Raw genomic sequence first — 15,392 nt, 5'->3', positions numbered from 1 at the left:
TAAGGAAGTGAAACAGCTTATATGTGAACTTAGATCTCTGTGTTGAACTGATTGTGTGAACTTGTCTTTGTGAAACTTTTGTGTGTGAACTTGATGGCTATGTGAAACTGTTTGTGTGCGGACTTGATGGTTTTGTGAAACTGCTATGTGAAGATTTGATGTCTTTGTAGAACTTTTATGTGTGAACTTGATGACTTTGTGAAACTGTTATTTGTGAACTTAATAGTTTCTTATGATGATAGTTGTAAATTGTTCATGCTCATTTTTAAGCATATGCAAAGTCAAGAGATCCTTGTTTGTATTCAAATTCCGTGTGCAAAGTATCCAAACAACATCTAGAATTTAATTCTAGGAATTCAATTGATTGTACAACCAAACAAAAATAATGGAATTCAATCACTTTCTAGTCGATTGAATTCTATATAATTCATTTCTTGGAATTTATTTCTTGGAAAAGGTTTCATTTCTAGGCATCCAAACGGGCTATAGGAATCTAATATCTAGAATGTTATTCGTGGAATGAGTTTCATTTCCAAGGAAACAAACGAGCCATAAAGGAAAATTTACTACGTGAGACTTTGGAACAGAGTATTCAATCCCATCAATTCCTTTGAAATTCCTATGGATTGCTTTCCTCCATACAAGTTTTGTAGGAAAATAACAAGAAGTCCAACCTCTTGGAAAATATCCTATAGCTCTTATCACTCTACTCAAATTCCTGCATAGCATCCAAGGACTAAGGCTTCTTTAGAGCGCAAAATTTTACAACAATAGTATAGGAATTTTACAGAAATTAGTTTAAAAACACAGGAAAAATACATGATTCAAAAAATAATCCTTCGATCTAAAGGAGCCCTAAATGAGAATTTTTCCTATAGGATTGCAAATCATAACCAACCCTAATATGTGTTTGGGCCTTACTTCAATTTGTATTACTTTTCTAGAATTTGTATGAACCCATATTTTGTTTTACTAATTCTGTTTTACGAATTCATGTTAGTTGTACTTGTGACACGTTGTACTATGAGAAACTAGTATGTTCCAAAATTTAATAGCTGATTAAGGGCATGTTTGGTTCCATTAATCTTAGGACTAAAGTGTAGTCTCTACCCTACTTGGTTATAGAGACTAAATAGATTCTAAATACATTAACTACAACACATAAAGACCAAAATACTCCTTTTCTTGTTTGACACCAGTTTTCTAGGCAAGGGTAATTAGAGTAAATGTTGTCCTTTAGCCCATTTTAGCACCCATGTGAGGGACTAGAGACTAAAACTAATTAGTCCCTAATCTAGTTTAGTCCTTCCGTTTGACAAAATAAAGACTAAAGGGGACTAAAACCAGGTACTAAAACCAAATGGGACCTAACTAGCTTTAGGAGAACGTTCCAATCACTGTTAGCTGGCTAACTATTATCTGAAGTTCCAAACCGTCTCTTATATTGAATATCAACTAAACAGACACATCATCGCACACATCAAAACACCACAAATGAAGGAACGTCGCACAACTGTTTTGTTGTCTTGTTCACCTTTCTTATCGTTCAACTAGGAAGCTAATAATAAACTTGACAGCTCCTCGTCCGTCAGCACCGAGGGGGCAACTTTCACTTGCTGTACTACAAAGCCGGCCTCCTGGCATCCCTTGCGGAGACGCTCCACCTGCGAATCCCCATCTGGGCACAGCGCCACCACTGCGCCTCCGCTGCCAGTGAACTTGGACGCTGCGCCCACGCTGCGTGCCACATCCACCATCTTTATGTTCAATGCACCAAGTACATCATCTCCAAACATCTCCCTACAACCACATAACCGATAACCACGTATGAATATTGTGCTACCTTGCCATTCCATGCATGTGTTGGGGCAGGCACATTGATCTTACCTTCGCAGATCAAAATTCTTATTCATAAATCTCGCTAGCTCAGTATAATCCTTCTGCAGCAAAGCCTTGTGGCCATCGAGCGCTAGCTGCGCTACTTCCTTCATACGTGATGTTATAAAATCATCACCTGACAGCCATCTTTGTCTAACAGTGCTGTGGACCTACGTTAAAGAACCATAGATAGCTGTTAATTAGCAGGACTCAAACATCTCTCAATATTATTCCGTGCCATGTGACAAGATTAAAGATTGGATTGCAGTTTATATATAGATTTAATTCGGCGAGAACCTTGCCAGAGTCACTGGGGTTATCGGCATAGATGAGGTATAGAGGAGGAAGCAGATTGACATCCAATGGCATGTATATGCCATGACCCAGCTTGTCCATATGACCCTGGCTAAAATCCTGAGTGATACAAACAAAAACGTTAGCAAACAGAGTTCAAACTAGCTAGCAATACTTATGCAACTATTACATGCTTGTATTAGTTCACACTATCTAGAAGTATGTTTGCAAGAACTATACTGCCAATAATGAATGCTTTTATCACATACCATATAAACTAGTCCACCATAAACCTGTGCCACTCGGTCCTGAAGTCCAGCAACAATCCCAAGCTCTTTCTCAGCATTGAGAATCAGATTAGGTCTCATTTCAACTTTTATTAGATGTCTGACATTATAGAAGTCAAGAAGGCAGCTTAGAGCAGCACAAACAATCGCGCTCGAACCAGACAGCCCAGACTACAGAACAAAAGAATCAAGATAATATCCATTCAATCTCCAACCCATCAGCATATCAAGAAAATGCTATAGCAAGGATTAATCTACAGCTGCCAATATGTGATGCGAGTAAAAGGGTGAAACAAATGGAGTGGATTCTGACTAGTTACCTGCCGAGGAATATTAGTATCGTATGATAAGGTGAAATTTTCAGCTTTTAAACTGATGTTATTTTGAACACAATAGTTGTAGAAAACTTTACAGATAGCCATCAGCAGCCGGACGCCTCCATAATATCCTTCACTTTGCAAACGGCTCACCTAAAAGGTAAAAAAATTAATACCAACATAGGCTATTTGTTCAAATAATGGTAGGTAGTGATAGTTAAAAGGATTGAACTTGGCATATTTCAGTGTAATGTTCATGCCGGCAATCTCCTTCCATAGTTCCTCTTAAAAATAGTGAAATGTGTTGATGTTTCAGCAAGATTGTTTGCCTCTGAACATATTTCTTCCTAACCAAACACAACCTGATTCAGTGTTTTGCTCTTGTATTTAGACTATGTTGCTAATTTTGTATTGAAAACTGTTCAAGAAGAATTTGCCTTGCACCAAAAATTTTAGAAAGACCCTATTCACTGTATTGTAAGCTATGATTACTTTCTTCTTTGGCATACAAGGGGTGGGTGTCCTGAATTCATAATTAGATACATCGGTGTGCAACTTGTTCCTTTTTGGCTCTTATGGATTCCACATATTGAAAATGTGCACATAAGAGAGATGCACAAATACATTGTATGATTGGGTTTGCTCAACAGAATTGCAGTGCTTGCTGTGATGCATGATGGTCATCTTGTTTGATTTGGACATTTGGTGGGAAGAGGATGTTACACTCACACATATACTGGATACAATACTCAGAGTAGATTCAGAGTAAGGAGGAAGAAGGCAGGAAGCAGAGAGCACAATGTCTTGGAGAGGAAGATGAGTTCTGATTATTCGCTACCCTCCCCAGCGTACATATCGCTCTCACGCGCACTCGCTCAGCCCATTAACCCAAACCGGCCCAAACGTCTTCACGCTTCTCTTCCTTAGCTTTCCTGTACGCCTCGGCCCGTCTGCGACTAGCCCCTCCGGCACGATCCCCCCTCCCGCTGATTGCCCCCAAACAGCTGCATTAGGAAACTGACGACGTAAATCTTCAACATCTTCCCATGTAGCCAACTCCTCCGGCATGAAAGACCAATGTACCAACACTTGCGGACATGGATTCTGATGGAATAAGTCTTGAGCATCTAGAGGACAGCAGTCGCTTTTGACTGTCCTCTGTAGTCTCTTTAGCATCTAGAGGACAGCAGTCGCTTTTTGACTGTCCTCTGTAGTCCCTTTACCATCTAGAGGACAACAGTCGCTTTTTGACTGTCCTCTGTAGTCCCTTTAGCATTGTCATGGGCATCATAGGGAGCGAGAGGCAACAGCCAGGCTGGGATAAGGCTAGAGAATAAGATTGAGATGAGCTGGGATAAGGCTAGAGAATAAGATTGAGATGAGAGAATTGTGGAGAGTTGGTTAGCAGCAGATAAGTCCAAGAAAGTAGGAGTTAGTTGAGAGTTTGTAGGAGAAGTTAATTAGCCATAGGGCTATTTATAAGCCGCATGGCAGCAGGGAATAAATCAAGCAAGATCAATACCAAACCAATCTCTCTCCCTTGCAATGACCTTATCAAGCACCTAGGGCTGCTACCCTAGAACCAAGCCTGCGGCAGAGGGGTATAACCTCGCCGGAGAAGACAGCTATCCCCATGGACTGAAGGTCCATGATACCTGGTATCAAAGCCAGGTTATCCTCACCACCACCAGCCGCCCATCCCTCACCACCACCAGCCGCCGCAACGCCCTCCCACCCGCCCTCTCCAACTCCAGATGCATTCACTCGGCTCGAAGAGAGTTTTGGCCGTCTCGCAGAGAAGTGCGATCAGTTCGTTGTGATGTTCCACCGCTACAAGGAGAAGACAGAGAAGGAACTCCAAGCAGCGGTGCGGCTTCAGGCGGCAGCGCGAGGGTTCCTGGCACGCCGCCAGGTACAGTCCCTTCGTGGGGAGAAGCACCTTGCTGTGTCATGGGCATCATAGGGAGCGAGAGGCAACAACCAGGCTGGGATAAGGCTAGAGAATAAGATTGAGATGAGTTGGGATAAGGCTAGAGAATAAGATTGAGATGAGAGAATTGTGGAGAGTTGGTTAGCAGCAGATAAGTACAAGAAAGTAGGAGTTAGTTGAGAGTTTGTAGGAGAAGTTGGTTAGCCATAGGGCTATTTATAAGCCGCATGGCAGCAGGGAATAAATCAAGCAAGATCATTATCAAACCAATCTCTCTCCTTTGCAATGACCCTCTCAAGCGCCTAGAGCTGCTACCCTAGAACCAAGCCTGCGGCAGAGGGGTATAACCTCGCCGGAGAAGACAGCTATCCCCATGGACCGAAGGTCCATGACAAGCATCTAGAGGACAACAGTCGCTTTTGACTGTCCTCTGTAGTCTCTTTAGCATCTAGAGGACAATCCTGTTGTGTAGTGTGTGTGATAAGGTGTAGTAGTGTGGTAGTGCAGCCTCTAGGGCTATAAATATGTGCCTCCAACCCTTAGATGGGTATGGCATTGTGTAGTGTTTGAGGAAATAAACAGAAAATTGCCCCAACTCATAGTGTCATCCTCTTGATGAGAGTTAGAGTCCCTCTACTTACAATTGGTATCGGAGCCAAACTATCCTGCAGCCTAAACATCTCGTGCTCATCTCCTTCCAGCGCCTCTCCCCACACTCAGTCGGCAGCAAGAGCTCCAACTGTTCCTTCCTCTCCTGCTCAGACGAGCAGCCTTTCGTCTGAGACAGCCTTTTCCACACGCAACGACCCCTCACTAGCCCACCATGTCCCTACGCTCGGTCACTTCGAGTGCGCGGCGCCAGCAGGAAGCCGAGGTCGTCGCGGCACAAGAACGCGAGCGAGCAGCAGCAGCGGCTGCAGCGGCAGCGGCGAGGGCAGCACGGCTGGCGGCAGCGGAACTGGCAGCAGCGAGAGCGGAAGTAGAAGCAGCGGAGGCGACGGATGCTGCACGTGCGGCGGCAGCAGAGCTCGAGGTTCTGCGCGGCAGTAGAACTGGCAGCTCTGCTTCTGTCGACGACAACACCGACGAAGAGCTCAGGCTGGCGAGGGAAGCAGCGCGAGAGCAGGCGGCACAGTGGGCAGCCGCGCATCCCCATGGAGGCGCGCGTGGCGGCAGCCCAGATAGGCACCGACGCGCTGACGGCGCTCCGGGCGAGGGCGCACGAGGCGGCAGCCCAGACGGGCGTAAACGCGTCGGCGGTGCTCCCGGCGGCAGCGACCGAGTCGACGGAGATCGTGGCCTCTACAGGCGGCGCGACTCTCCCTCCCCGGATCAGTACCATGGTCGCCGCATGGCCCAGGCCATTGTCAGGGACATTGGTCCCGGCGATGGGTGGCCTACCCTCACGAAGACCAACTACGTCGAGTGGGCCGCGGTGATGAGGGTACGACTCCAGGTTCGCCACATGTGGGAAGCAGTTCGGTACGGCGACGTCGACTACCACGAGGATCGGCGGGCGCTGGATGCCCTCATTGCTGCAGTCTCGTCCGAGATGCAGTTTTCGCTTTCCCAGAAACGGACTGCCAAGGAGGCCTGGGACGTCATCGCTGCGGCCCGCATCGGCAGCGACCGTGCCCGCAAGACCACACTGCAGGCACTTCGCAAGGAGTGGGAGAACCTGGCCTTCAAGCCAGGTGAGGATGTTGATGATTTTGCTCTCCGCCTCAACACTCTGTTGCAGAAGATGGTGCAGTTCGGCGACGACACCTACGATGAGGAGAGAGCTGTTGAGAAGCTCTTTCGTTGCATCCCCGAGAAGTACAAGCAGATTGCTCGCTCGATAGTCTCTGCTAGACCTCTCCACGATGACAATCGAAGAGGCGATAGGTCGTCTCAAGGTGGTCGACGGCGATGAACCACAGGCTCCCTCTGGGCTTATCACTATCGGCAGGAAGCTACATCTCACTCGGGAGCAGTGGGAGGCCTGCCAGGGTGACAAGAAGAAGGGGGAGTCCTCGACACGAGGCCGCAAACGCGGCAAGCCACGCAAGGCGCGTGGAGGCGCCCAGGCCGGGGCGCGAGGACATGTTGAGGGTGGTGCCTGTGGAGGTGCCCAAGGCGGCGCCGTCGGCAACAAGAAGCCGGCACGAGACGACGGCTGTCACAACTGCGGCAAGCTTGGCCACTGGGCCAGGGACTGTCGATAGCCACGGCGTGGCCAGGCCAACGTCGCACAGGCGGAGGCGGAGGAGGAGGCCCTGCTCCTGGCACATGCAAGCATCGAGCCATCTCCAGCGGCACCGGCCGCAGCGGCACTACTCCACCTTGATGAGTCGAAAGCACGCGCTTTCCTCGGCGACGGCTCCAACAAGGACATGATCGAAGGATGGTGCCTCGACACCGGCGCCACTCATCACATGACCGGCCGACGGGAGTTCTTCACCGAGCTTGACTCTAGCGTCCGAGGCTCCATCAAGTTTGGGGACGCCTCCGGCGTAGAGATCAAGGGCGCCGGCTCAGTCGTCTTCACCGCCACGTCTGGTGAGCACAGGCTGCTCACCGGAGTGTACTACATTCCCGCGTTGAGGAGCGCATCGACGCGTGCTACGACGGCGAGCCGTTGCGGTATCGAAGGGTGGAGGGCCTTCTCATCGACCCGTCGGTGTCGGGCCCTGCGTCTCGCATTCTGGCAGGAGAGTTGCATCTTGCATGCGACGATGGTGAGCCTCGGTCTTTTGCGGAGGCCGAGAAACACGCGGCTTGGCGTGCCGCGATGCAGTCGGAGATGGACGCGGTTGAGACGAACCGCAGTTGGGAGCTCGCTGATCTCCCTCATGGTCATCGCGCGATCACCCTTAAGTGGGTGTTCAAACTGAAGAGGGATGAAGCCGGCACCATCGTCAAGCATAAGGCTCGCTTGATGGCACGCGGTTTCTTGCACCAGGAGGGGATCGACTTCGACGATGCCTTCGCCCCTATGGCACGGATGGAATCCGTGCGACTCCTCGCGCTGGCAGCCCAGGAGGGCTGGCATGTTCATCACATGGATGTTAAGTCGGCGTTTCTTAACGGCGACTTAAAGGAGGAGGTCTATGTACACCAGCCGCCAGGTTTTGCAATCCCTAGCAAGGAGGGCAAGGTGTTGCGCCTGCGCAAGGCCCTCTACGGCTTGCGACAGGCACCAAGGGCATGGAATGCCAAGCTGGATTCCACGCTTAAGAGGATGGGCTTCATGCCAAGCCCGCACGAGGCGGCCATCTATCGGCGGGGCAATGGAGAAAATGCCCTGCTGGTGGGTGTCTACGTCGACAACTTGGTGATCATCGGCGCCAAGGGTGCAGAGGTGGCAGCGTTCAAGGAAGAGATGAAAGCCACCTTCCAAATGAGTGACCTGGGGCATCTCTCCTTCTACCTGGGGATTGAGGTGCACCAGGGAGACTCCGGGATCACACTTCGCCAGACCGCCTACGCCAAGCGCATTGTTGAGCTGGCTGGGCTCACCGACTGCAACCCAGCTCTCACTCTGATGGAGGAGAGGCTGAAACTGAGTCGCGACAGCACGATGGAGGAGGTGGATGCTACACAGTACCGGCGTCTTGTGGGGAGCCTTCGCTACCTCGTCCACACACGGCCTGACTTGGCATACTCCGTCGGCTACGTTAGTCGGTTCTTGCAGCGACCGACGACGGAGCATGAGTAGGCTGTGAAGAGGATCATCTGCTATGTTGCGGGGACTCTCGACCACGATCTCTACTACCCGAGGTGCCCTGGGGAGGCACACCTTGTCGGGTACAGCGACAGCGACCACGCCGGTGACATCGACACTAGCAAGAGCACAAGCGGGATCCTCTTCTTCCTCGGCAAGTGCCTCATTAGCTGACAGTCGGTCAAGCAGCAGGTGGTGGCCATGTCCAGCTGCGAGGCCGAGTACATAGCAGCGTCCACTGCTTCGACTCAGGCGCTCTGGCTGGCTCGACTGCTCGGTGATCTCCTCGGGAGAGACACTGGAGCGGTGGAACTCAGGGTGGACAGCCAGTCCGCTCTTGCATTGGCCAAGAACCCCGTGTTCCATGAACGGAGCAAGCACATCCGGCTGAGATACCATTTCATCCGAGACTGCTTGGCAGAAGGGAGCATTAAGGCGCGCTACATCAGCACCAAGGATCAGCTTGCAGACCTGCTCACCAAGCCCCTTGGGAAGATCAAGTTTCTTGAGCTTTGCTCCAGGTCCGGGATGGCCCAACTTTCCCACAAGACGACGCCCAAGACTTAGGGGGAGTCTGATGGAATAAGGGTCTGTTTGGTTGGGCTGTGGCTGTGAAAAAAGTTGCTGTGGGCTGTGAGCTGTGGAAAAAGCTGCTGTAGGCTGTAAGCTGTTAAAAAGCTAAAAATTGTTTAGTGAAAATCACTAAAAGTCGTTAAAAATTCTTCGATATATGTTTTCATAGTTCCATCCGAAAGCCACTAAAAGCAGGTCCAGGGGTGCTTTCAGATTTGCACTGCGAGAAAGTCAGCTTTTAGAAAAAGCTGCTTCCTGGATCCAGCCCTTTGGTTGGCTTTTGGCTTTTAGGGGGGCAAAAGCCAAAGCCAAAAGTCAAACCAAACACACCCTAAGTCTTGAGCATCTAGAGGACAGCAGTCGCTTTTGACTGTCCTCTGTAGTCTCTTTAGCATCTAGAGGACAGCAGTCGCTTTTTGACTGTCCTATGTAGTCACTTTAGCATCTAGAGGACAACAGTGGCTTTTTGACTGTCCTTTGTAGTACCTTTAGCATCTAGAGGACAACATTCGCTTTTGACTGTCCTCTGTAGTCTCTTTAGCATCTAGAGGACAATCCTGTTGTGTAGTGTGTGTGAGAAGGTGTGGTAGTGTGGTAGTGCAGCCTCTAGGGCTATAAATATGTGTCTCCAACCCTTAGATGGGTATGGCATTGTGTAGTGTTTGAGGAAATAAACAGAAAATTGCCCCAACTTATAGTGTCATCCTCTTGATGAGAGTTAGAGTCCCTCTACTTACATATTCACCCTACACATGACGGTTCCGCGTTGCAACAACCTCTTCGGCACACAGACCATGTAATCATCAGTTGACAAGGATGGCGAAGTAGTCAACCCCACACCTACAGCTTTCTTCATCTGAGAAACATGAAAGACAGGGTGTACTCAAGAAGACAGAGGCAGCTGAAGCTTATAAGCCACTGAGCCCACACCTGCAACACCTTGAAGGGACCAAAGAACTTAAGCTAACTTGTGATGTGCAAGAGGTGCTACAGATGATTGCACATATGGTTGAAGTTTGAGAATGAAGTAGAGAATGCGTATAATGTGTGGGATGTATTGTATTGAGTCTCTAGGGAGAATATATAGGAGTACATAACTTGGAGGGTACGAAGCCTATCATAGAGATAAGGAAGGTTATCCTAGATATAAGGAAGGTTATCCCAGGATTACAATCAATCATAAACCAACCATATCAAGAGTTGCCTAATATACTCTAACATGCCTAATATACTCTAACATCCCCCCATAGTCGTAGTGTTAACTCGAGAATAATGGAGATATCCCCCAGTCGGAACGTAGGTGCGAATGCTGCGACTGGAGTAGCCCATGCAGATGATAGCCCCTTGTGCGGATTATGTTGAGATTGCCGAGTGCAAGAACGTCGAGCCGTTTTCGATGTGTCGTGCGTTAGGTAGCTGTGGTCGATGTAGCTGTCGAGGACACCGAAGAAGATAAGTCGCACAAGTCGCGGGCGCAGGCGCAGCACGCAGGAAGGCCTGCAGCTAGGGATGTAATATGGTTCGGAAAATATCCGTCCGGATCCGGATTCGAAGATGGTGAACACTGGTTCGGATGGAATTTTCGGATATTCGGACTTTTTTCGGATAACGGATACGAATACGGATATTTTGTTCGGATATCGAATTCGAATACAATATGTCTGATATCCGTCGGATATCGAATATCCGGATACTTTCTCGAATAAATCTTCTCGGATATCTTATCCGGATAGTTGTGTGCATTTTGTTATTTTTTTTGTAGAAAGAAATTAATAATACACAAATAGCCTAAAAAATTCATGAAAATTTATGGAGGCATACCATATGTCCACATATAATCCTCCATAATATTTGGACCATAAAATCCACAATATGATAGTGTTTCTTTCATTTCACTTTCACTTGTTGTGTGAATTACACGTGAAATCACTCTAATTATCCAAGTTCACTTATCATTTTCATGTGGAGACTTGAGGTTATATTCTTATAGAATGTTTATTAGTTTTGGTCACTTATTTGCATTTTGATGATTTTATACAAAATAAATTAATAACACGCACAGGCTAAAAATTCATGATTTTTACAAAAAAACGTGACATATGTACACATATAATACTAAAAAATGTTTTGACTCAAGGAGTGGATACATGATTACAACCATGAAATGTGTGGAATGATGTCTTACACGATATCCGACAAAAAATTCGTTACCGACAATATCCGTGTCCGACTAGTTCCGTATTCGACACACACCTATCCGTATTTGTATCCGAGAACATCCGTATTCGTATTCGTATCCGAAGCTATCCGTATTCGAATTCGAATCCGAATAAAAATATGAAAACAAATATGATTTCAGTGATATCCGTTCGTATTCGATCCGATTACATCCCTACCTGCAGCACGCTAGGAGGTGCCAGGGTGACGATAGCGTAGAAGTAAGGCGCCATAGACGAAGATGTTAAGGCCCAAAAAGCCCATATATTCTCTTCTGCCTATATATATGCTACAGTACGCGAGGGGGTTATTGTCTCGCATAATCAAGGTTAGTAACATGGTATCAAAGCAGGTTAGGGTTAGGGTTTACGTCTAAACCTGGCCCTGATCCATTTTTTTGGCGCCGTCGCGCCGTTGCTGTGCTGCCATCGCGGCCAGCCCTCCGGGCCGCCGTCGCGGTCTCTTCACGGGTCGTCGTAGCGCCCGCTCTTCTGGCCGCCGTCGCGGCCCATCCTCAGCCGCGGTCGCGGCCTTCACCCTTCCCTCCTCTGCCGCCGTCGCAGCTTTCCCCCACCCGCAGACGTTCTCCTGCTCCAACCATCGGCTTCTGCGCTGTCCGCCAACGTTGCGGGCAGAGCCTCCATCCGCCGAACTTCGCGCAGGGACAAGTGCTGCGCCCTGCGCCATCGCGGATCTCCGTCAAAATCTGCGCCGGCCGCCGCCGTTGCGGGCAGGGCCGCGGATCTGCGCCGTCGCTGCTCCCGTCGGACTTCGCACACTGCGCCGGCTGCCGCCATTGCGGGAGCCGCGGTGACCTTGGTTGACTGCATCAGAGCGGCAGCCGCTGTCCAGCTCGGCTTCCGCGCCTAGGACCTCCGTCAACTCGTCCAAGTCGGGCTACTGTCAGTTGCGGCTCCTCTGGTCGTTGCGGGTCTTCTGGTGGCTCTTCGTTTGGTTTCAGGTCTCCTACAGTGGGTTGTTGTTCTCCCTGATTTTCATTGAATTCAATATGGCGACAAATGTTATTGTGGTCAATATCACTCTTGATGGTCAAAATTATCCGGAGTGGGCTTTTCTGTGTTGAGACTGCACTTCGGGGACAAATTACTCTTCCATTTGACTGATGTGGCACCCGTTCTTGCTGATGATCGTCGCAATGCTGCTGATATCAAAACATGGCAGCTTAATGATGGTAAAGTGATGGCTGCTATGGTGAACAACGTCAAACCGTCTATGATTATGAGTTTGTCTAAATTTAAAACTGCTAAAGCCATCTGATCTCATTTGAAGGAGCGTTTTGTTCAGGATAGTGGTGCTATATTACACACTCTCATGCAGTAGACACATGTTATTGAGCAAAATGATATGAGTATTGATTAGTACTACTCAGCCTTTGATCGCCTGATGAGTGCTTTGACATCTATGGTGCCTACTTGTACTGCTGACCCGTGTCCGGCTCATAAGTTTATTGAGAAGTTCTTCACTTACAGATTTATTATGGGCGTTCGGGTCGAGTTTGATTCTCTTCGTGCTCGTTTACTTCAGGGTTCTGACACTCACAATGGCTAAGGCGTTGTCTGATTTACTTGCTGAAGAGACTCGTCTTAATTCTCTGTCTTCTACTGGTGGTAATACTCACAGTGTGTTGGCTGCTGCCAGAAGCCTAAGAGTGCTTTTAAGCCTTGTGATCATTGTGCCAAGACCAATCATCGATCTGAGCTTTGCTTTGTCAAGTTCCCCGAGAAGTTGACTGATTTCCGTGCACGACGTGCTGCTCGTGGTCGTGGTACAGGACCACCTCCTAGAGGCTCAGTTGTTGTTGCTGCCACTTCGTCCGCTTGTACTTCAGAGTCGGCCTGGGTACTTGATTCAGGAGCCTCCTTTCATGTCACATCTGATCAGTCAAAGTTGGCATCTACTACACCTGTCACAGATGGTGCTTCCGTGCAGACAGCTGATGGTACTGTATGTCACATTACTCATAAGGGTTCTCTTTGTCATCCACACTTTACAGTACCAAATATTTTCTTTGTTCATGAGCTATCTATGGACCTTCTTTTAGTAGGTCAAATTACGGATCATAATTGCTTTGTCGGATTTGATGACTCATCTTGTTTTGTACAGGACCTTCGCACAGGGGAAGTGATTGGGACTGGCCATCGTCGTAGAGCTGCTCCTCGCCTCTACATCTTGGACTCTTTGCGGCTTCCTTCCTTGGCTACATCTCCAGCGCATGTGCTTTCAGCTACCCTTACTTCTGTTGCGTCTTTTGCCCAGTGGCATCATCGTCTAAGTCATTTGTGTGGATCTCGATTGTCTACTCTAATAAAGTCAGGTTGCTTAGGTCATACTTCGGTTGAGTCTGATTTTCATTGTAAGGGTTGTCATCTTGGAAAACAAATACAACTTACATATTTTACTAGTGATTCTCATTCTGTTAAACCCTTTGATTTGGTTCACTCTGATGTTTGGGGTCCTGCACCTTTTGTGTCAAAAGGTGGATATAGATACTATGTCATTTTTATTGATGATCATTCTCGCTACACTTAGATTTATTTTATGAAATGCCGCTCTGAGCTGATTTCTATTTATAAATCCTTTGCTCACATGATTCACACTCAACTTTCTACTCATATTAAAACCTTTCGTTCTGATTCTGGTGATGAATATTTATCTAATAATTTCCGACAGTTTTTTACTTCAGAGGGTACTCTTGCTCAACGTTCTTGCCCTGGTGCTCATGCACAGAACGGTGTGGCTGAACGCAAACACCGTCACATTATAGAAACTGCTCACACTTTGTTGATATCTTCTTTTGTCCCTTCACATTTTTGGGGTGAAGCAGTTTCTACTGTGGTTTATCTCATCAATAGACAACCGTCATCCAAACTCTCTGGCAAAACACCTGGTGAAGTTCTTTTCGGAACTCCTCCATGATATGACCACCTTCGAGTTTTTGGATGTACGTGTTATGTACTGTTATCTCCTCTTGAACGAACTAAATTGACTGCTCAATCTGTTGAGTGTGTTTTTCTTGGATACAGCCCTGAACATAAAGGTTATCGGTGTTATGATCCATCTTCTCGTCGCATGTGTATTTCTCGAGATGTGAGCTTTAATGAAAACCGACCCTTCTTTTACAACTCTTCCACTCATTCTTCTTTTTATTTCACAGAGTCTACCTCCTTCATGAGCCTTCCTCCCATTTCTGAAACTTCATCAGTACCACCACCATCTACTGTTTCTACCCCAGATGTTCTTATTCCCATCACACCACCTTCCACTTCCACACCACCTCAGTCTTACACTTCCAAACCACATGTCACTTAGACTTACATTTGTCGTCCTCGCTCTACTCCCACGGCTAGTCCTGATGATGATCCTGTTGCTGATAATTGTACTAACAATGATGACTCTCATGTTGTTTTTACTCAGGGGTATCATCTTCGCGACCGTGGCACTATTGCAGCTCCAGAACGTTATGGGTTTCCCCGTGCTGGTGCAGTCATTGCTAAACCATCATCTTATAAAAAGGCTTCTGGTATACCTGAGTGGTACCTTGCTATGACTGATGAATTGAATGTCCTTCATCGCACATGTACATGGGATGTTGTTCCTTTACCTGCTGGTGTTGTACCTATCACGTGCAAATGGGCCCTCAAGGTTAAAACCAAATCTGATGGGTTTATTGAGCAATATAAAGCTCGTCTTGTGGCCAGAGGTTTTCAACAGACTCAGGGTATTGACTATGATGAGACTTTTGCACCTGTGGCCCATCTGACTACTGTCTGAGCTTTACTTGTTGTTGCAGCCTCATCTTCTTGGACTATCTCTCAGATGGATGTCAAAAATGCTTTCCTTCATGGTGATCTACATGAGGAAGTCTATATGCATCCACCTCCTGGGATAGAGGTTCCCTCAGGGCATGTATGTCGTCTCCGTCGAGCCTTGTATGGTCTTAAACAAGCTCCTCGTGCTTGGTTTGAGAGATTTGTTTCTGCCATCAAGGCTTGTGGTTTCTATTCTAGTGATCATGATCCTGCATTGTTCATTCATGTTTCTTCATGAGGACGCACGTTGCTATTATTATATGTTGATGACATGTTGATTACAGGAGATGATCCAGACCATATTGCTCATGTGAAGGCGTATCTGAGTAAGGAAATTCAAATGTCTGACTTGGGGGCACT

At 47.7% G+C, this 15,392-nt stretch overlaps 1 protein-coding gene across 1 annotated transcript in view; it reads right to left on the bottom strand.

Annotated features, from left to right (window-relative positions):
* Positions 1-1,421: 1,421 nt before the first annotated feature.
* Positions 1,422-15,392, bottom strand: part of LOC100216586 (uncharacterized) — a 22,982-nt gene continuing 9,011 nt past the window's right edge. The window contains exons 2-5 of the mRNA NM_001143001.1: positions 2,442-2,929; positions 2,176-2,292; positions 1,888-2,048; positions 1,422-1,800 (exon numbers count right to left, since the gene is read on the bottom strand). Coding sequence (NP_001136473.1) covers positions 1,551-1,800; positions 1,888-2,048; positions 2,176-2,292; positions 2,442-2,540 — 627 coding nt within the window. The 5' untranslated portion in view covers positions 2,541-2,929 and the 3' untranslated portion in view covers positions 1,422-1,550. The remainder of the gene's footprint in view (positions 1,801-1,887; positions 2,049-2,175; positions 2,293-2,441; positions 2,930-15,392) is intronic.

Source organism: Zea mays, chromosome 1 (genome assembly GCF_902167145.1).
Source record: "Zea mays cultivar B73 chromosome 1, Zm-B73-REFERENCE-NAM-5.0, whole genome shotgun sequence".
NCBI classification, from domain to species: Eukaryota; Viridiplantae; Streptophyta; class Magnoliopsida; order Poales; family Poaceae; genus Zea; species Zea mays.
Note: the sequence above shows the minus strand (reverse complement) of the source record. Positions and strands in the feature narration are given on the sequence as shown.